General features: G+C 42.1%; 1 protein-coding gene across 2 annotated transcripts in view; it reads right to left on the bottom strand.

Annotated features, from left to right (window-relative positions):
• Positions 1 to 880: 880 nt before the first annotated feature.
• The window catches only part of megf10 (multiple EGF-like-domains 10), a gene marked incomplete at its 5' end in the record, with an annotated part of 49,496 nt that continues 29,242 nt past the window's right edge, over positions 881 to 21,134 (bottom strand). Inside the window, 17 exons of one of the 2 annotated variants that reach the window (XM_079179336.1) lie at positions 881 to 1,249; positions 2,006 to 2,212; positions 2,312 to 2,356; positions 3,919 to 4,042; positions 4,184 to 4,299; positions 4,850 to 5,131; positions 5,352 to 5,480; positions 5,619 to 5,747; positions 5,944 to 6,072; positions 6,274 to 6,402; positions 6,642 to 6,776; positions 11,188 to 11,334; positions 11,699 to 11,801; positions 12,697 to 12,860; positions 13,332 to 13,452; positions 14,827 to 15,001; positions 16,985 to 17,197. In XM_079179336.1, coding sequence (XP_079035462.1) covers positions 1,086 to 1,249; positions 2,006 to 2,212; positions 2,312 to 2,356; positions 3,919 to 4,042; positions 4,184 to 4,299; positions 4,850 to 5,131; positions 5,352 to 5,480; positions 5,619 to 5,747; positions 5,944 to 6,072; positions 6,274 to 6,402; positions 6,642 to 6,776; positions 11,188 to 11,334; positions 11,699 to 11,801; positions 12,697 to 12,860; positions 13,332 to 13,452; positions 14,827 to 15,001; positions 16,985 to 17,197 — 2,512 coding nt within the window. In that variant the 3' untranslated portion in view covers positions 881 to 1,085. The remainder of the gene's footprint in view (positions 1,250 to 2,005; positions 2,213 to 2,311; positions 2,357 to 3,918; positions 4,043 to 4,183; positions 4,300 to 4,849; positions 5,132 to 5,351; positions 5,481 to 5,618; positions 5,748 to 5,943; positions 6,073 to 6,273; positions 6,403 to 6,641; positions 6,777 to 11,187; positions 11,335 to 11,698; positions 11,802 to 12,696; positions 12,861 to 13,331; positions 13,453 to 14,826; positions 15,002 to 16,984; positions 17,198 to 21,134) is intronic. The other variant, XM_079179337.1, reaches the window with a different exon arrangement.

The following is a 21,134-nucleotide window of genomic DNA, read 5'->3' as shown; positions in this document are numbered from 1 at the left end:
TAAATGAAATAACTGTCTTCTATCTACTATATTATCCTGTATGGTGTGTTGATTAACTACAAAAATCTGTAATTAGTTGGAAATGACCTAAAATCAAGTACTGTTACAATGAGAAGAGGCCCAGCTCAGAATCTCTTGGATAAAACAATTAGAGAGCTTTGAACTACGCTGATTAAAATAGCATTTAAATAGAACTTATACCTTTGGTTAGCTAATCCAACATTGACTATTCCAACATAAAAAACATTGTCAGCAGCTTGACAACTATTCTTCTTCATAAAAAAAGCCATTAACGTACATCCAATCTTTGATATAATTGCTAATATTCCATCACATTATCCATTTTCTAATACTGTTGTTACAAAAATAGAGATTTGATTGGTATTGAATGTTATATGCAAACAATATAAAGGCTTCAGTATACTTGAAACACATCTGAAACCACCTTGTCGGGCTGCGTCCGTCATTTTTCGGAAAAATAATTCAACAATCACGCCCTATTTTAAGCAGGAAGGTGTAACCAGGTGTGCAGAGGTATATAAAGGTCACATTTTAAGAGTGTAACCAAGTGCAACACCACAAATGCTTCGCTGCCATTTGAATGTGTGGTATCGCCATTTGTATGATATGTTGCATTGACAATACAAGACACTGAGTTCTTGGAGATAGATCGGTGAGGCAGTCAGAAGGAGGCTGTGACAGCTGGCTTTTTTAGTCCGCCTTTATGTGTGGTCATTTGGAACAGGTAGGTTTTGCCGTAAGCAGTGGTCACACTTCATATGAACAGCTTCGTTCAAAGTATACTTACAGACTGTACCTCCCAGGCAGCTGGAATGACCTACGAAGACTTCATCGCAGTACTCAAATGGCTGTAAAAAATAATAGCTGTACCTCAAAACTAACCTCAGAACTCTACATACCCACTTTGCTCAGAATGAAGCCATGATACATAATTACAATGATAGTGTCAACGTATAACAGCAAGAAAACAAGTGAAAGCATGTTGTGGGTATAATGTGGAACAGCCAGTGCCGAAGCTGCAGACTTTAGGTGAGACCTGGTCTCTGTACTGAGTCTCTGTGGCATCATTTACTGTCCAGCTCCTTGTGCTCTGGGGGTGGACTCTCTCTGGCTGGCAGGAGGTCGTAGTGACAGGGGATGTGACTGTTTTTTGGTAGATCATATGGATCTTGACCAAACTGTACGTCGCCATTGCTGCCTCCAGTCATCTGGATGATACTTACAGGCTCTGAAATCAAAGACAGGCAAGTTGACAGTTGCAGGAAGAATAAAGTACAAAGCTGTAAACTTAAAGGAACAGAGCGACGTTTTGAAAGATTTTGTAACACTAAACTCGTCGGAGTTTAAGTTGAGGTGAATCAACTTACAAGTACGAACACTTCAATAACCCTTATTTAAATATAGGTCCCAAAAGTTGTAAAATGCACTAATAGCTGAATCCAGAATTATTTTCCTTCCTTCATGTTAATGAGCCTGAGACCGAAGTTGGAGGCGGGGCTAAAAGGAAACGCTAGTGGGCCCATGGATGCGGAAGATTGCTGAAAGATTCCGGTAATTTTATACTCAGAAGTTGAACTTCTTTTGGTTCATACGCTGAGAAATTTTCATAGGAATGAACGGTAACCCGCCTTCAACGCTGTATCCAGTTCTCTTTATACATCCATGGTAAACACAGATGTAGGATTCAGATTGGAAATGAATTAAAATGAGACAGACTAAATCCAAGAGGTTTCAGGAGTTCTTCCTTATCTGATTGGAGAATCTTAGGACAGAGGGTGTTGTAGAGATTCAAGGCATTGAACTAAATAAATAACGTTGACTTGACTACTAAGCAATGTTATGCACCATCCACCATGAAAAATTCCTTGTATGTGCAACATACTCTGGCAAAATAAACGGTTCTGATTCTGATGTAGTTAATGCATTTGAAGCATACATAAAGCACTTACAATGACAACAGCAAATGTAAACATGAGCTACTCACCAACTTCATAGACATTGCGGTTGTTGGTGGGGCTGTCGTTGCTGATCTCAGCGTATGGTGAATCCCGTCTGGCCGGTGACTTCATTTCTACGTAACCACACTCCGTGTTTTTGGCTGTCAGCGGGGGAGGGTCCTTTATCGTAGCATATGGGTTTTCAGAGCTGTTGAGGGAGCAGGAGCTGGCATGATAGTGTGTTCCCTTCAGATCTGGATGACATAGACAGAGGAGCCAGTGAGATGTGAATTCCAGCAGTTCATTGATTTGTAGTAGTTTATATGTATGTAATGTTTATTTACAGGACCTACCTCGTAAAGATGTCCCCATGTATCTCCTGTCAACTCCGTAGGCTCCTGGAATGAGGAAAAATAGAAATGAGAAAGGTCAGTGAAGGGTGGAAGCAAAAGTTATGCGAAAGACTATTATGGCAAGATAAGGCTGGGATTTTCTGAAGAACGTGTTCCTCAGATCGATTAAGAACTGTATGTTCTCGATTAAGAACATAACTAAACATCTCCATCCACAACGGTAGTGGCTAATGAAAAATTGTCTTTTAGGATTAACAATCAGGTGGATAGATATAGTCTGAAGTGGAACAGATACCTCGGTCACAGAAAGTTTATAAAACCTCTCAAAATCAGGTAACAGTCTTTTATTGCAATAATCTAATCAGCATTTCAGTGTTTGACCTTTGATAATGTTTTCTCGATAATTGTTGCTTTATTTCTTTGTTATTTATTTAAAACCCGAATATTTATATACTTATACAATACTGATACATAAGACAGGAAACAGAGCCTCCAGAGAAATGGGTCATCTGTTAAAACAGAAATATAAGTGCACTTGGCTGCAAACCGCCCCAGTGTATGCTGAAAATCACAAACCACATCATCTGCAAAGAGCAGAGACGAAATTATGAGGTCCACAAACCTTTTGCTGCGCCTTGAAATCATGTCCATGAAATCACATACATGATTGGTTGCAGTGTTAAAACCCTGAGGACAACACGCACTAGAAACGGGATGGACTTTATGTTGGGTATAGGGACAAAGCTCTCACTTTGGTCATAGAAGGACCGAATGGCTCGTAGATCCGACCCCGGTACACTGTACTCCCGCAGTACCCACACATAACTCTAGGGTGTTCTGGTACCAAGTACACCGTCCTATGCTTGCACATGGTGTTTGTTAGGACCAATCCAGGATTAGGGCAAAAGTCCTACAACAAAGCATCACTTTGGTTCAGATCAGGCAGGCCGTTCCTCCCAATCACCATTCATTATTGCCCACGAGAGTGCTAAAGCCCCCTGAAAGAACTATAGAGTCCCCAGTCCTCATTTCCAGAACGCCAACCACAGATTCCAAGAAGGCCGGGTACTCTGAACTGCTGTTTGTTGCAAAAGCACAAACAACAGGATGTCAGAGACATCCTCACAACAACTAGCACTTGCATAGAGGCGACTCTCTCATTGCACGTGGAAAGCTCCAACACAGCGGTGCTCGGTTGGGGTTTGGGTGTATTCCCACACCTGCCCGGCATCTCTCACCCTGGCAACTCAGGAACAGGATAGAGTCCGGCCCCTGTCCTGGTGTTTGGTTCCAGAACCAGTATTATGCATGGAAGTGCTCTCAAATCTATCTATAGTTGGTACCGCTCCCACGTCAGCTCCGGTTCCTTCCCCGCCAGACAGGTGACATTCCATGTCCCTAGACACAGTCTGTCCCAACCTTTGCCTGCCGCCCGGCTCTCTTGGTTTGGCCTATCCCCTGTGGCCACTTTGCCTTGGAAGACCCTACCAGGAGCTATTGCCCAGACAACACAGCTCCCAGGATCACTGGGGCATACAAACCTCTTCACCACGTTACCAACGTATAAGAATTCCATTAACTACACTTTAATGTATTCTATGTCTCACCCAGTTCATTGAAGCAGTCTTCTTGTTTCCAGTCTGCAGGCAGTGTGCTGTTGTGCTCAGCTCGGGGAGCCCTTTTTCTCTGATCTACATTCTTCAAGTTCACAAACAGCTGGCTGCTCTTGGCCTGAAAAATGAAAGTGAAAAGGATAAACATCAGTTGGAATATATATCATTATAAAAAATAATAAATAGAAACAGTTCTCATGGCATTCTTACTTTGCCATCTCTTTGACCCTCTATATAGACTCAAAGTACACTTCCATACCTTTCCAAATGGACCATTGTTAACATGTGGAGAGCTGGTGCACTGAGTCAGAGTATGGTAGCTGGGGTTTGAAAAATAGCTGCTGGGGTGGGCCTCGCATGCTGGTGGGTGAGCATCTGAAAAATGAGACAGTGACAAGAAACCAGGAAGTTCGTCAGTGCTTTCAGAGCATGAAACCCAATATTATAAGCATCTCAATCTCAACAATCAAGTGTTCATTGGGTTTGCTTAATAGCAGTCCTCTTCATCCCTGCGCATCCTCATGTGTGTGTACAAGTGCACTAGATTTACCTTCTTATATTTACTTTCAACAACATTGGGCCCCATGCAGGAAGTGATATAAAAACTAATTTCCTCTTACTTTTATTTGCATCCATGATTTGTTCTTATTTTGTTAGTACCCTTTGATTTCTGAGATTCAACAATGTTATCTTATTTTGGCACTTCTCTTCGGTAAGGTAAGAGAGAAATGTTTTTGAGTGGTCAAGAGAAAAGAAGATCTTGTCTTCAGTTCACAAATTGTTTGTCCATGGCAAGGACACAACCTTTTTCCTGTCAAATCAATGAATTAGTCTTTCCAGCACCATGGGAAGCGATTAGCAGCCCCGGTTAAGTGCTGTTATAGAAGCAATACAACATACAAGGAAACAACTGATGACCCAATACCTGGAAAGACCAACCTAACATGCCTTACAGTTTGAAGCCGATCAACCTTTAATGTACCTGCAATGGTGTAATCAGGAGTGACCCTCATAGCAGGAGTGTAGGTCACAGCTGGCATGGTAGGCTCTTTTCCCTTTTGCTTCTTCCTGTAGATGATGAAAAGGAGGAGGAGGAAAAGCACCAGTAGCACCAGGACAATGATTCCTGCGACGGCTCCGATCTGGTAGGTGTCCACGTGCATGGCTGCACTGGTCAAACTGTTGAGGCTGCCCACCACTACACCAGCTGCAGAGGACAGGAGGCAGGAGGATGAGGAAATGTAGAACCAGAGTTAGTCTGTTCGAAATGAACATTAGTCCATTTTTTTAAATAAAACTTGACAAAGTAGTTCTTTGATCAAAAGGCGGTGACTCTCAATAATTAGACAACCGAGGTGATTTGATTAGAGTAACCATTCCCCAAAACAGGTCTGAGAATTGACTACAGACAACAGGATGGAACACACCTTGGTCACAGCGAGCTCCCTTCCAGCCTGGGTTGCAGTAACATGTACCAGTCATGTGATCACATGTGGAGTTATTTAGACAGTCACACACCTGACGGCAGCCATAACCATACGAACCAGGAGGACATCCTGGAAATAGGAAGAATAATTTAATTCAACTTTAGTCAACTATTATCATATGTTATTATATATGTATATATATATATATATATATATATATATATATATATATATATATATATATATATATATTATAGCGTGACATACTTTGTTCGCAGTGTCGTCCCATGAAGCCGGTGCGACAGGTGCACTGTCCAGAGATGTGTTCACAGTCAGCTCCATTCCTACACTGGCAGGTCAGAGAACAGTCCTTCCCATAGAAACCTAATGGACAACCTGTAAGGGTGCAATCATACATCACATGATAGACCTTAAAATGCTCTATTTCCGAAATGAACAGCAAATGCTAAGTGACATAAATGTCTCAAAAGGGACTTTTTCTTAACAATAATAATAATGTTTAGTTTGATCATACAGAAGTTATTTACTATATGTGATAAATGTCACACTTGTGTGTGTATCTGTTACTGACGTTGTGTGCAGTAGAGGCCGGTCCATCCTGGGGTGCACTTGCATTCTCCATCATAAGCGCTGCAGTAGGCTCCGTTGTGACAGTTACATGTGTGGATGCAGTTGGGTCCCCACTGACCAGGAGGACAGGCTGCAGCACAGTGACAGCAACATGTAAATGCATATAATCTTTATCCATACCATCTAAATATCCTTTCTAAATTACTTCTTTTTACCTCAGACTATACAATTTCAAGAAGAAACTTTCTTTATTACTTTACAGGATCACAACATTTTGAAACACATCATGACCACCATGTCTCTTATTGATCATTTTATTGAGTGAACGCACGCTGGGAGCAGTCGCTGCCGATCCATCCTGGATAACACTGACAGGAGCCATCGATGGGGTTACAGGTGCCGTTGTTGGTGCAGCTGCAGCTCCAGGCACAGTTCTTCCCAAAGTGACCACTCGGACACACTAAACACGAGACAAGTGTTAATTATTCATGTGCTTACTTTTTAAGTATCACTGCCATACATCTCAGATATTATCTGTGGTGTTAGTGGATTTTACTTGGCATCTATTCTTATCACTGACGGACATCAAACATGGTTCAAACATTTACAGTGTATAATCATAATCATAGACTGTGTATAAGAAATGGAAGCTTTTGTAACACGGTAGCTTTGTAATAGTGTGCTGCAAGGTGGACTCACCCTCGTTGCACAGCGTCCCTTTGAAGCCTGGCAGACAGTCACACTGTCCTGAGACATGGTGACACGGTCCGTTGCTGTGGGCACACTGTGGACAGGTCTGACTGCAGCGGTGACCAAAGTAACCTGGAGAGCAGACTGTGGGCAAACCAGGGGAAACGCGAAGATGAGTTAATTTAATCTGCATATAGTTTCAACCGAATCGTTATCTCTAAAAGAAGGATCATGTGATCGGTCAGTTGTGTGCATCCCCGAGTGAGTGTGCACCTCTGGGTTTGTCCTCGGCTAGTCTCGCATTCTGCTGCAGCAAACTGCATAATATTATCGATGCCCAGCTATGGCTGCATGCTCAAGGACCTCTCATGACTCACACTTTATCAAAAGGACTTTTATTGCCTGTTTTATACTGCAATTGACTGCCTGATGACTCCTCCCTCACTACTCTCGACCAACCCCCTGCCGGAAGGGGCCACTAGTGATAAAACAGCTGAGTGCATCCCCAATCTCCCATCTGCTCTGCACCCATAGGGGGATAACAGGTTTGCTGTGTCCAGTACAGTTTGGCTAACAGCTAACAAAACAACCAGTACACACTCTGCTGTACCTTCCAGCAACAAGGTTGACAAGGTTGTATGAAGTGTATTATGAGAAGGTTGTATGAAGTGTATTATGAGAAGGTTGTATGAAGTGTAATATATACGACTTTGGACCAATTGCTTGCATACATCGCTGCTTGTTTTTGAGTTTGAATGAAGTGTGTATTATGACACCTTACAGCCTATTGGTGTCTCGACCCACAATTAGCCAATTGGGGGTTGTATTAATTCAATCACACTGTGAAGTCAAACAGGGGTTTTCTTTTATGTAAGGATAAACAATATGAATAACTGAAAGGAGTTCAAACTAGTGTTCGGAGGGGAGCAGGGCGGAACCAATCTACCTGGAGGTTTATATAAGCAGAGACGCAGTAACACGTCGTGTCGCAAACAATACGGTCCGGCGTCGGGCAAGCACCAGACCGACGTGGATCAGTGTGGAGATCTGCGATGCCACTGCATGACTGACGAGTCCGAAAGGTTTGGAGAGGCAGCCGGTAAGGAAACTGAACTGAACTGCCCCAACTGAGACATTGGGGCTGATGTGAAGATCGGTTGGGTGGCGTTAGCGTTATCTGCGGCAAATGCGTACGCCAATAGTCTGGCCCTCTGTTGTGTAATACTGTTGTGGTTGATTGTCCGGGAATGGGTTCTATCTGGTTGTGGTAAATTGTAGTAGTTTAAATGGTTTAATTTGTTTACTGACGTACAGCATTAACTGTATTGATTAATATCAGGGCATGTTTACAATAGGATGTGGTGCTTTATTAATCAAGCCATTATGAAAGCTTTGCCTGTGTACATTAATTTGTATATTTAATATGGGTTCTGTTTTGTTTCTTTTCTGTTTAAAGGTTTTTTACCTAGAGACCTAAACGGCTAGACGGCTAAATGGCTAAATGAACTGAACGGCTAGACGGCTAAGCTGAACTGAGCTAAAACTGACTAGATGGCTATCTAAACTGAGCTAACTAAGTGAACTGAATTGAACTGAACTAAGCTAAACTACAATGCACTACACAACGCCACACTGTGGTTAAGTTTTGATGAACTGCAAACCTACCAAAATAAAAAGGAGGAAAAAGAAAAAAACTGTTTGGTCATTTGAGTGAAATCCAGTTGGACCCTTCGAGCGGACTCGTCGATCCCTTTCAAGTGGGGAAAATGCAGACACTAAGAACATAACTTGACAGTAAAAAACCGGAAGACCGGGGAACTGGGAAGTCTGGAAAACCAGGAGAAGAAAATCTAGTAGCTTTTAGCTGGAACAGCAGGAGAAATAAACTGGAATCCTGGGGAAGGAAGACAATCAACTAAAGATACATGAAAATAGAAGAGTATTACCTTCTCGCCTGAAATCAACCTGCAAATTGAAAGTAAACATGGCGGATCAAGCTGCTGGGAAATCAGTCGAGGAACTCAAGGTGGAGCGAACCACAGCGAAAAGATTATTTACACGTCTGGTCAACAGCATTACCAGGACTCATGAGGACATGTCTGAAAAGGAGCTCAGAGACAGTTTCAATAAACTTAAAATCGAAGCTGAGAAAGTCATGGGAACAAATGAAGATGTGGAGGCTGGATTCATTGCTGAACTGGAGGCGGAGCTGGATACAGGGGAATATGCTGTATTAACTGAACAGCAAAAAGCCGACCTAGCAAGGACTTCCAATGAGTGTAATATGAAATTAAAGGAGACCAGAGGTCTGATTCAGGAAGCACTTTGGGTCAACTTTGGGAAGAGTGAATTGTCAACAGCATTTCAAGCAGCAGAGGGCGAGTGTGACCGTGCTGCTGCCGTGCGGCCCGATTGTAACCAGGAGGCATATGAATTCATGCTTAACCACCTGCAAGGACTGGTAAAGACCGCAACGGAGGCGCACAGTCGGTGGAAAGTATGGATCCCCAAAAGTGAGCAGGAGGACTTTCAGGGCCACTTAAAAGGACTTCAACTCCTCCTTCCAAAGTTGGTCTCCAGAAAGGCAGACTACATACAAGCTAGGAGAGAGGAGGATGCTGAAAGATCACCTGGGGCCATGACTTCAAATTACCCCATGCCAACCACCATCAGACTCAAACCGACAGCCCTTCCAAAGTTCACTGGAAATAAACGTGACTTCCACAGGTGGAAAAAAGACTGGGTAGCACTCCAGAGGCAGGGTGAGCCGACCGGTTCAAGAGAGGTAAAAAAGTTTCAAGTTTGGTCATTTGAGTGAAATCCAGTTGGACCCTTCGAGCGGACTCGTCGATCCCTTTCAAGTGGGGAAAATGCAGACACTAAGAACATAACTTGACACACACATTACAGCATTGGTTGTTGCAGACACACCTGGCGGGGATCTAATGAGTGCAGCTTTCTAGTTTTCTAAGGTAACATCTAATTATGAAAATGTTGGCAATGAAGGTTTCTGCATAACATAGAATACATTTCAACATTTCTTCATACATGTATATCAATGTTAGTGTTTTAACAGCTTGTGGTGCTTTTGCCGTCTAACAACTCATATCCCACCTCCTTCCTTAAACACAAATTTACTTACAAATTTCCCCCATGGGATAAATAAAGTATATATCCATCTATCTATCTATCTATCTATCTTAAATGTGTAGAAGACAGAGGATCAGTTCACTGATGACACAAGACCTGCTATTCATATGGCAGGTACACGGTCATGACCAGTGCCAGTTGGTTGTTGTCAAGCATGAACGTGGATGAGAGGTCCTAAAAGTTCTATGGAATAAATCATAGGAATACTCATATAAACCAGAGATCCATCTCCATCACTAATGATGACTGTGTGATACAACTGAAAGCTTCAGAAAAAAAGCTAGAAAGTGGGACTCGAAAGGAGTTTTAAGTTGTGAAAATGTTTTGCATCTGAGGGTTGTGTTACTTCTTCTTTTTCAAAAAAGCATTAACTTTAAAAGAGTTTGACCAAATTTATTTGCTGCATATGACGCGTGTCAAAACCCCCACACCCATCCAGACTACTGTGCACTAGCTATCCCCCGTCTGGACTGGTGCAGAAACGCACGCAGCTGTGGATGTTTTATAGTAATACTAACAGGAGAACTTTCAAGAGTCGCAAACTTGTCAGCTATCTGGTGAAGATTTGAAGATCCTGTTCTTTACCAAGTTTTGGAGATTTTGCAAAATGAATTGTGGATTTATTGCTGAAGAAGTCTTGGAGAGGAGAGAGTGAGTCAAAGACTGGAACACGGAGACATCACTACAATTAAATCAAATGGGTCAGAAACTATGAAGCTAAATCCAGGTCAAAAGTTTTGTTCATTTGAAAAAAAAAATTTAACCTAAATGTTCAAGTTGTGGTCTTGATCATTGAAAAATACAGCAATGTATTCAAAATAAAAATAAGTGAATGAACATTTTTTTGGGGTTGAATATCATTTTGATTCAGTTCTGGAATTTTTTGGAATACGTTTTTTTTTCTTCCATATATATTTTGATATTTTAGTTCTTATATTTTTCAGTTTCAGATTTTATATTTTCAGATTCAAATCTATCATCATAAGAAACACGAGCATTCAGAGGACAATATTATCTAAAGGACTATTTGTAGGTCAAACTGAGAGTGAAATGTCACTAACAATCCCTCATTGCACGGGCACAGTGTGCGTGAACTACAACAAGTACAGTGCTTTACGTCAAAGTTGAAACAGGAAGTGGGTCTTTAAACTGTGATGGGTGTTTGGGTAGTCATTTTACACTTCAACTTCTCTTCCAAACTCTTTTGACCTAACTGTCTGATCTCATGTTTCTGATTTATTTTTAGCGATGTCACCATGTTCCAAGATCTCTGCTTTTAACTTGTAGAGTACAATGTTATTATTTCTACTAGGATTGATGGACAAAACTATGAAATAAACTCTATTATCCTTTAAGTCAAGCGTCAGCTGTGTGATGATCTTGCAGTTGAAGTGGTAGGACTTACTCCTTTGACAGGTGGTGCCTCTGTATCCTGGAGCGCACTCACAGGTCCCTTCATCTGGAGAGCAGGAGGCTCCGTTCTTGCAGTTACAGGGTAGGGAGCAGTTTGGGCCCCAGCGGCCCTGTGCGCACACACTGTCACAGTGGATACCTACTCGCACACAAATGCAAATACCTTTCAGTGTATTGTGTACAGAGTGCAGGCAAAAGTGTAAACTGAGTACTGACCCTAACCTTAACCTAAAATAAACACAGTCTGAACCCTCAAAAAGGCCTTTAAAGAAATGAGGATGTAATCGCTTTCCGAAAATGTCCGCACTTTGTTGGTTGAAAAATTGTACGGTCCTCACTATGTAGTAAGTACAAGAATACACAAACACACACACACTTTATCACCAAAGATCAGCACTATAGAGTGCAGGAAGTAGGTCATATTTTTGGTGTACTGTGGTGTACTGTAAACATAACAATATTTAAACAGACTATGAGAACATTGATACTGTATTAGGCCTTACCAGTCCATCCAGCCAGACAACGGCAGTGACCAGTAGAGTGGTGACATCCATCAGCATGACTGCAGTCACAACGTTCCTTACAGTCCAGACCATAGGTGCCATCCTGAGGTGGAAGAACAATAACCATCACAGGTCCATTCACGTTTAGACTTTAGAGAGAAACTCTTTATGCTTTTAAATCCTATTTAACTTCCACAGCTTCCTGTGTTCTTACTGTACAGGGCAGTTCATATTCTTAAAAGTGTACAGTATGAGATCAAATATACCAGTACCTATAGCCTCAGAATAACCACAAGGTGACTCTCACCCTGAAAAAAGTGTGATGCACAAAAATGTTGGACGCTTGTATGGGACTGTATTTAGGATTTGCACAGGCTGCAAGAGTGGATAGAGAGAGTCATATAGCTTAACCAATGGCACACTAGAGAAAAGTAAGAACAAGAGAGTGTTTGGGGAAAGTGCAGTCCCCTCTACATGCCAAATGCCCTGTTTCACAGCTGTTGGCAGCTGCACGACTACAATTATTCACGGAAGTTTAATTGATTCTTTTCTGCACCAGCATTCCATGAAGACCCGCCCTACTCTGCCTCTGATTGGCTAGTACCCGGAGCGTTCTTTGCAGAATTTGTGAGGTGTATTGCTAATGAGCAAGATTGGTGGAGGGTTGACAGGGTAAATGATTTCTACTCAGATGTCAAGATGGCAGCCCCGCTTGTATAGTGCTCTCCTTTATAATTACAATATCCTTGATTATGATTTTTTTAATGTAGAGTAATAATTACACTTTATGTTAATCTTAATGTTCATAAGGCTTTTGAAAATATCAATACTATCAATAGCTGTAATTTGTAGTGTTGAAAAAGGATACCAGTAGAAAAGTGAATTTCAATGGACTAGAGCTGAGATTTCCTCTTTCACCTGCCTTATCACCTGCCTTATTATAATATTATTAATATTGATCACATTCAAAATCTCTGGTAGCATCCATGTCCTCTCACCTGGCAGTGGAGTTCACACCTCTCTCCTCTCCAGCCTGGAGCACAGGTACAATGACCGTCCAGGGCGTTGCACGCTCCTCCGTTCCCACACATACAGGTGAGGTTACAGCCCAGACCCCAGGTACCACTGGGGCAGTTGATGGAGCAGTCCACTCCATGCCACCCTGATTAAACAATGTCAGTGAGATTTAAACACACCCTTAACTTTGGTAACAGTAGCAAGCATCACAACCATTCAGTGTACCATGAGGATTAGAATACACAGAAAACAGTTTCCCTGAAAGAACGCCGAAAGCTAAAGTCATCCAGCTCTGATTTAAACAAGTAGACTGCAAGCAAAAGGTTGGTTTGAAAAGAGTCATTGTGTTTCATCATGGAGTCATTCCCCTAAGCCTTTTACGAGCGAGTCATTCAGGAAAACAGAGATAATCCACAGAGTGGTGTGGTACCCTAAAGGCTGTAATAGTAGATCATTCTCATTTGTTGTGAACTTTTAAGAATAACAATTTTAGTTAAAAAAAAATCACGCAGCATGAAATATCTTTTCATATTATTGACATAATTACATACAAATACATTGCACAATTACATTTCAATATGTTTTTTATATGCTCCCCTCTTCCTCCTCAGCTCACCTGGTTTACAGGAGCAGGATCCGTCCACAGGTGAACACTGAGCTCTGTTCTTACAGTTGCAGCTGGAGGAGCAGTCCACTCCATGTGTCCCTGCTGGGCAGGGCACTGTACAGCTGGGACCCTGAGAGGGTCGACACAGAAGATGAATACTTAGAACTGTCAGTTATATCACACATCCTCTAAACCCACAGCTCCGTAGCACTGAAGAAACATGATCAGTTCACCTGCTGTATTTGACTAAGTTACACCCACAAGTGCCTCAAAGCGGTGCGTTCCACATTTATTTTTCTTGTCTAGTCGCCACATAATTGAACACCTTTTGTGACAACCAGTTCTCCAGCGGACATCAGATGTGTTTATCAGATGTGTGACACATCTGCAGAGCTTCTATATGTGCAGCAGAGCTGGACGGTGAGGTACTGTGTGCTTGTTCATATCAATTAACCGTTGAACCTCATTCTGTTGGTAGAAATTAAAAGCAATATCAAGAGCGTACATCAAGCAGCCAGGATGAGACATCTGTTGTTGTCACAATTCATGTTGAAGACTTCTGCTATGAGAAATATGCTGGTTTTCCCCGGCAGTAACGTCTCCACAACAAGCACTACTGTGATGGCTATAAAAGTGCTTTAAGCAGATACAGTAAAACAATGAGGACTTGTCTGCTAGGCCTGAATTCAGAACAACACACTTGCAAATGGTTGTGGTTGTGTGTGGTGTGTACATCTGAACATCTGCTCAAGAGGTTCGATGAGATTGTGTCAATCAAATTAAATGACCTGAGTTAAAATAATAGTTAAACATTTTGAGAAATAGGCTTATTTGCTCTCCTTCCATCTATCTGTGTGTCAAGCTTAGCATTAAGACTGCAGCTCTGTCCAAAGTTAACACACCAACACCTCTAAAGCTCACTGACTGATACATTGTATCTGGTTTACTTATTCCATAACTACAAAGAAAAAATAACTATTTGTGGTTTTAGTGGGAGGTTTGTGTTAAATTTCCTGGAAAACAACAGCCAGATGAAGTGGCTTAACATTACAGTGTGGGGGGTATTATTATTATTATAACTACAGAGCAGATAAACTGTTGATACTTTCAGCATGTGACTACAGACATGTATTCTTAAATGTCTGTTTTTAGCTTTATGGATGTATTATTGAACTTTGGACTAGCTGGACCCCTGCCTCCAGTCTTTACGCTTAACTATCTGCCAGCCTGCCAGATATCTAAACCTTTAAGACAGGACACTACATGTTTAGCATGTGCTCCATGCCCCAGTATGCAATGTAAGCAGTGTCTTGTAAGCTCATCTGGATTGGGCTATTAGTGTCTTCTGGCCTTGGGTTGCTGGCAAAGACTTGCCTCAAGGGCTGTGAGCCAGGCGATGCGCCCACAACCACACACCTCATCACACATATACTGTATAAGCCTCATGAATTAACATGATAGGTGACCTAAAGCACATTGTGACATGACAGAAATGGGTGTTTACCGTGAAGCCGGGAGCGCAAATGCACTCTCCGGTCACACTGTGGCAGTCAGCACCGTTCTGGCACTGGCACACCTGCTGGCAGGACTCTCCATAAAATCCCGGGGTGCACGTCTCGTTGCAGTACAGGCCTGACCAGCCAGGCTGACACGTACACTCCCCTGACATCGGGTGGCAGCTGGTGAAAAGAGAGGAACATATAGTTACATTGTACTTCATTCTTGTTTAGTTATTGCTCATACTGTAGGCACACAAAACAACACCATCCATCCATCCATTCTCCTCCGCTTATCCGGGGTCGGGTCGCGGTACAAAACAACACGTGCTGTCTTATGCCATCCTGAATCAACAGATCTCAGGTAAACAAAATATCCTGCATTCCAACAGCATTGTAAACAATACAGACTCATACGAACAGATTTCGCACCGCTTGTAACAGCTAAATTAAACTGTAGTATCTTGGCAACTTTAAATCAGTGAGAAATAAATGAAACTTAAGTTCAGCATAGTGTCTCTACCACCTGATAATCAGCTCATGAGAGATTCAATGTCTGACCTGGTGCCTCATATGCCGCCTACACTCCATTTTACTGGATTTTCCGGCCCTTGCTGCCGCCAGCACGACCAAATGGAACTCTACCCAAAGACACATGTGGGGTTTCACTTAGTAGCTCACTGGGTGAAGTGCTTGTCAGATGCTGATGGACTAACAAGCACTCAGTTTGAAACATACTGAGGCCTGAAGGACGGTGATGTTGTTGTTCAGATCATAGGCACCGAACATGCCTATCAGGCTCAGGTCCAGGGGGCCCAAAGTGAGGCCCCCTGGCCTTTGTCTACAAAATGTCATTAAATGAGACAATGACCAACAAGTTAAAGACTCAAAGTGACCACAAAGAAACATGAAACGACTGCAAAGAGACACACAATGACTACAAAGAGAGTTCAAATCACCAACAAAGAGATGCAAAGCAGCATGACGGTGAGTATCTACTTGACACCACAGACTGTATATAAGTAGTGGACGTAGTCATCGTGACGTCACCCATTGGTTTGTTGACTGATGTTTTGAAGCCTTAAGTTCGGCGATTCTGCCTTCGCCATGTTGTTTTTTTGCTCACCAATGAATGGAAGTTACCATATTTGGAATGTGGAGGAGTGACAAAGAGACGGCGTATACGTCTCTGGTAGCGTCAGCGACCTGTCAATCACAGTAAGCCCGCCCTAAAGCATACCCTGCTTTATGGTCTGTTTGACTCTAAATGGACCATCATTTACTAAATGAACATCATGCTGTATTGAAGAAGACTTGAAACTAGAGATTGAGACCATAAACTCATGTTTACAATGTTTACTGAGGTAATAAATCAAGAGAGAAGTAGAGTCATTTTCTCATAGACTTCTATACAACCAGAGGACTCGCCCCCTGCTGGTCAGTAGAGAGAATGCAGGTTTTAAGACACTTCTGCATCGGCGTCATTGCCAGAACCGGAGGTTGCCGCCTGCTTGACACACATGATATAGCTACACATGACATAAACAAAAAGGAAGACACCAAACCTGAGCTCACCGCTTTATACGTCGAAATGTCCGGAATCTAAACCGAAACACAATATTTTGTCGAGACTCGTCAAGGTCGTTCTGGGAAGCAGAATTTTAAGAGAGGCTCTATTGTTCCTTAAAAAACTGGAGCAAAAAAACTGTGCAGGTGTAACTGACTCTGATTCTGAAGAACTCTGAAAGTCTCCATGCCAGCAGGGTGGGGATTATCTGCTGTAACACAGGTGGAGCCGGCCTGTGCTTGGCAGTGATTGTGTTTGACTGACAGCTGGCCCACCTGACACAGCACTCCCATTGAGGAGCAGCAGGACAGCTGTTCTCTGCAGACACATGCAGCCCCCAGCTGTGCCGGCCCAACCGATCACTGACTACTGGCCCACAACGGTCAGCTGTCTCCAGCGTCAACCATCAGAGTGACAAACATATACAGACAACACATGAATACTTTTTCCTGACAACATACAGATTGGAACACTGCTCGTCATGTTTTGGAATATTACAAGCAAACTCTGTTTTTCAAGATGTTCAAATTAGAGAACAATAAATTGATCCCACCTATTATTTGCAGGATAAAGTTTGAAGACTATATATACTTGCATACCTGCGTGTGTTCTGGGCGTAACACGGACACTTCCTGTCACACCGGAGGCCGTAGCGTCCTTCAGGACACAGTCGGGCGTCGCACGTCTCCCCTGTGTATCCTGGCTCACACAAACACATCCCGTTGGTGTGGTAGCACTTGCTGTTGTTCTCACAACGACACGTCTTTGCACAGCCAGCACCATAAGTACCAACCGGACACTCGTCCTGGCACCTGTTCACAGTGAGAGACACAGCAGTGGAGGTGATCAACAACTTGTTCACCCAAGAGAATGAAATACCTCTCTATGTTGTTACTCTTATTGCAACGGTTTCTTTTTTAATTATGTAATGGCACATGTTTTGTTCATATGGGACAAATATGCTTTTGGCGTTTTGCCCCGCATATTAAGTCGACACATTTATTTTCTTGACAAGGGATGTTAAGCATGACTCTCGGTTTAGCAATATGTGCACACAAATGAATTACAACAAACAAAGGAACCCTGCACACGGTTAAATAAACTGTGCAAACAGTGCTAAAGCCAGACTCCCACATCGGGCATCGGGCATTCTGATTGAAATGAAAGAATTCTGTCTACATTTTTTAGTTTTAAGCAATGTAATACAATATGTCATAGTCATACATGACTCATAACTTGTGCCAGAAAAATAGTAAACAACATACTAAATACTACATGTGCTGTGTTTAATAGACTGCAAACAACTGAGTCACAGCCCACGCACAGTCCATAGTTCCAGCCCAAGTTATACATCGCTGCATTTGTCCTTTTTGTATTCAGACATATCCTCATCCGCTTCACACACACACACACACACACACACACACACACACACACACACACACACACACACACGATGATGATTTCAGATATGTGTGTGATATATTGCTCTTATCTCTGGAGTATATATGATTTATTTATGTAATATTTTTAAAAGATTCCATTACAAAAGAAGATCACCTCTTTTTTGCCATTATGGTATAGAGTCATTCCAAAAATGACACAATGAAACTAAAATAATTCAAGTTGTTAAAGTTATGACTTATGATTGAGTTTCTGTGAGAAAATACTTGAATTTTGAACGATTATGGTCATTGATTGGATGCATTTAGTTTGTAACTGCTGACTGTGTAAATTCAGCAATGAGAATTGATTGGAACTAACTGTAAAATAAAACCTGTAAATACGAATGCCTCTTCACATGTCAGCAATAAAAAAGACATTTATTTGCACTGCGATTGGCTGATGGACACTCACGTGCAGAGTATGCATGTCAGAGAATGCTATTTTCCTGACACTGGTAATCAATTAAATGAAAAATTATATCATTTGAACATTAACCCCCTTCTGCTTTTATTGTGAAGGCAGCAACAGCTCATCCTCCCCCTGAACTCCGTAGGGACTGCCTGCTTGGCTCACCAAACATTAGGAATCAACCTCTGGGGTCCATGAATATCCAACTAATGACAATGCAGATATCGATATATAGACAGCATCAACTATCATCAAGAACATCAATATTCATTCTAGATATATAAGATATAGAACTTTGCTGCACGTACCAACTAAATAAAATACATCACCTTCCTCTGTCCGACGGTGAGTGAAGTAAAACACCACACACTGCTGACTGCAGTAAAAGGCTGTGGTGGTCCCACAGCTCTCTTAATCACAGTCATTGCTGGAACACAGAGCTTCAGCTAATGTGGCTGCAGCTAAGCAAAACAAACAGTGTGGAAATGAATGCAGCGGGTCCTCATTATCTCATCCATGGTTACACAGTGCAAACAAATCAGTCCAACCATCAAATCAAGCTGGGTTTGAAAAATGAAATGCCCTGCTCTGGTCCCGTCATTTAGAGCAGGCAAGAAGAAGAAAAAGACATCAACTTAATTTGTTTTTTAAGTACTTCAAGACTTTTTCTGAACCTTCACTTTGCAGTTAACTTTGTATTCTGTATTTGTATTTGTTTTTATCTTAACTCCCCATTTTATCATCCACATTCTTGCAAAGCACTGCCAAAATGCAGTGGTGTCCTCCCCCCCCCAAGTTCCATTGGGTTCGGGTGTGGCACGGTTAACCCAGTCCTCAGCAGCGCCATACTGTGACGTTCAGCTTCCCTGAAACCCTCATTTACTCATGGAGGGGCTATTCCTGTCTCGTCCCTGGTCTGCTTAAGTATATGGTGTGTGCTCTCTGATATTGCTAATTATATGGGCCTGAAGCCCTGCGTGGCGCTCTGCTGAGATCTGTCAGTGTAAACACCGACTGGGCTTCCTGGTTTGGTTTTTCTCTCAGCTCTCTGGAGGATGTGGAAGAGTTAAGCAGACACACATGATCTGATTTGGATTTTTGTGTGGGATTGCTTGACTCTTCAGCATGTCATAATGAGGTCAACACAAGTTTTACCGTCTTCTGTGGGGCCATAAACTGATAGTAGGTTTTACACTTAGCATCTTAAACTTCAAAGTAACTAGTAACTAAAGCTGTCAGATAAATGCAGTGGAGTAGGAGGTACAATAATTGCCTCTGAAATGTAGAGGAGTATTAGTAGGACTATCGAGTGAGACAAAGTGTGAATACTTAAGTAAATTAGAAGTAGCACCAACTTGAACCTAAGTACCCTACAGTACTTGAGTAAACATACAAACGTCTGAGTAACTGGTCCTTGGTTTGATCCCCTCTAAGCCAACTCTCCTCTTACAAGTGCAATGCCTGTATTTTTGCATATAATTATGCAGTTTTTTTAAAGTTATTTATCTATGCATATACTTTTGTACTTTATTTTGCTGATTGGGTGGGCGAAATAAAATCTTCAATTATCTTGTTGGAACATTTTTGCTGAGACTACTTTGAGTGGCGGATAAATCCATGTGTATATGTGTGACTGAGTCAAAATAAATTACAGTTTGTGTATTCATGCTAATGAAGGAACATGTGGGGCTCATTGATGTGTTGCTAGTAGTCTTTGGAAAACACTCTGTGGCACCGAGGAAGAAGACATACTGACAGCTGTCTACCTCAAGTGTTGGAAAGTGTGTTGCATTTAGGGATGCAACTAACAATTATTTTAATAATCGATTAATCTGTCGATTATTTCTTCGATTAATCGATGAATCGGATGAAAAAACAAAGCATTAATTTCTGTCACGAATTCCCCTTCATATTAGTTTGTTTTCATCCTGTCTGCTTGTTTTATTAACTCTCCTGTCATTTCAGATCCTACCATTCACCTCTGATTCCCCTCACCTGGTCCTCCACACCCATCTCACCTGCAGCCCATTCCCTCGTTAGCCCTCTCTATTTAGGTCCCCTCACTTGCACTTGTTCCCTGCCAGATTGTCTTGTGTGTAAGTGCCAAGTTCTCCGGTGTATCTTTATATTGTTCTTGTTCCGACCCTGTCAGCCTGTTTTTGACGTGGGATTTTTGCCTGCCCCTTATCGGATTTGTTTGCCTGTTCGGACTGACCTCCTGGTTTTGTCCCTGCCTGAAAACAAGTAAAAAGCTAACTTGTATTTCTTGTCTCCGAGTTGTGCTTTTGGGTTCAAGTATCTGTAATCCTTACAATTTCCAACCGAAAAAATCGTGTGACGCTGTGACACGATAGCCTATCAGTGTTGAGATGTTTCTCCTGTCATCACTGACGTCCTGCCGTTGTTGAATCAGGAAATAAATATTGTAGCCGTCTGTGTTCACCCAGAGCTCTACGATCCCTCATATCAATAGAGACCAGACTATGTGTATACATGTGTGTGTGTGTAAACCATATGGTGCAAACAATGAATAGACGCTGCCGTATTTACGTCTAGATGACGTTATTTTGAGTGTTGATGGAGCTGCTACAATGTTAGCATAGCCTAGCACCGATCAATCCGAGCTCCATTGAGAAAACAAGTATAAATGGGCATCATTACGTAGTTATTTCGGAGTCCCTTTTTGTCGGTTTATTGCCGTTAAATCACAGCCAAATCAGTTTATTTTGTGTTCATACAGCTGTAGTAAACAGCCGACGTGTGGCTCGCTAGACACAGTGAGCTCGATGAAATCCACGGAGCTCCTCCGGACTATGTTATGAACCAGACATAACGGCGTTTAGTTTCCCGTGATATCTGGGACTTCCACAACACGTACTAAGCATAAATAGAGGT

This window comes from Pholis gunnellus (genome assembly GCF_910591455.1).
Source record: "Pholis gunnellus genome assembly, chromosome: 18".
Classification (NCBI taxonomy): domain Eukaryota; kingdom Metazoa; phylum Chordata; class Actinopteri; order Perciformes; family Pholidae; genus Pholis; species Pholis gunnellus.
This window is presented reverse-complemented; position numbering and strand designations above follow the sequence as displayed.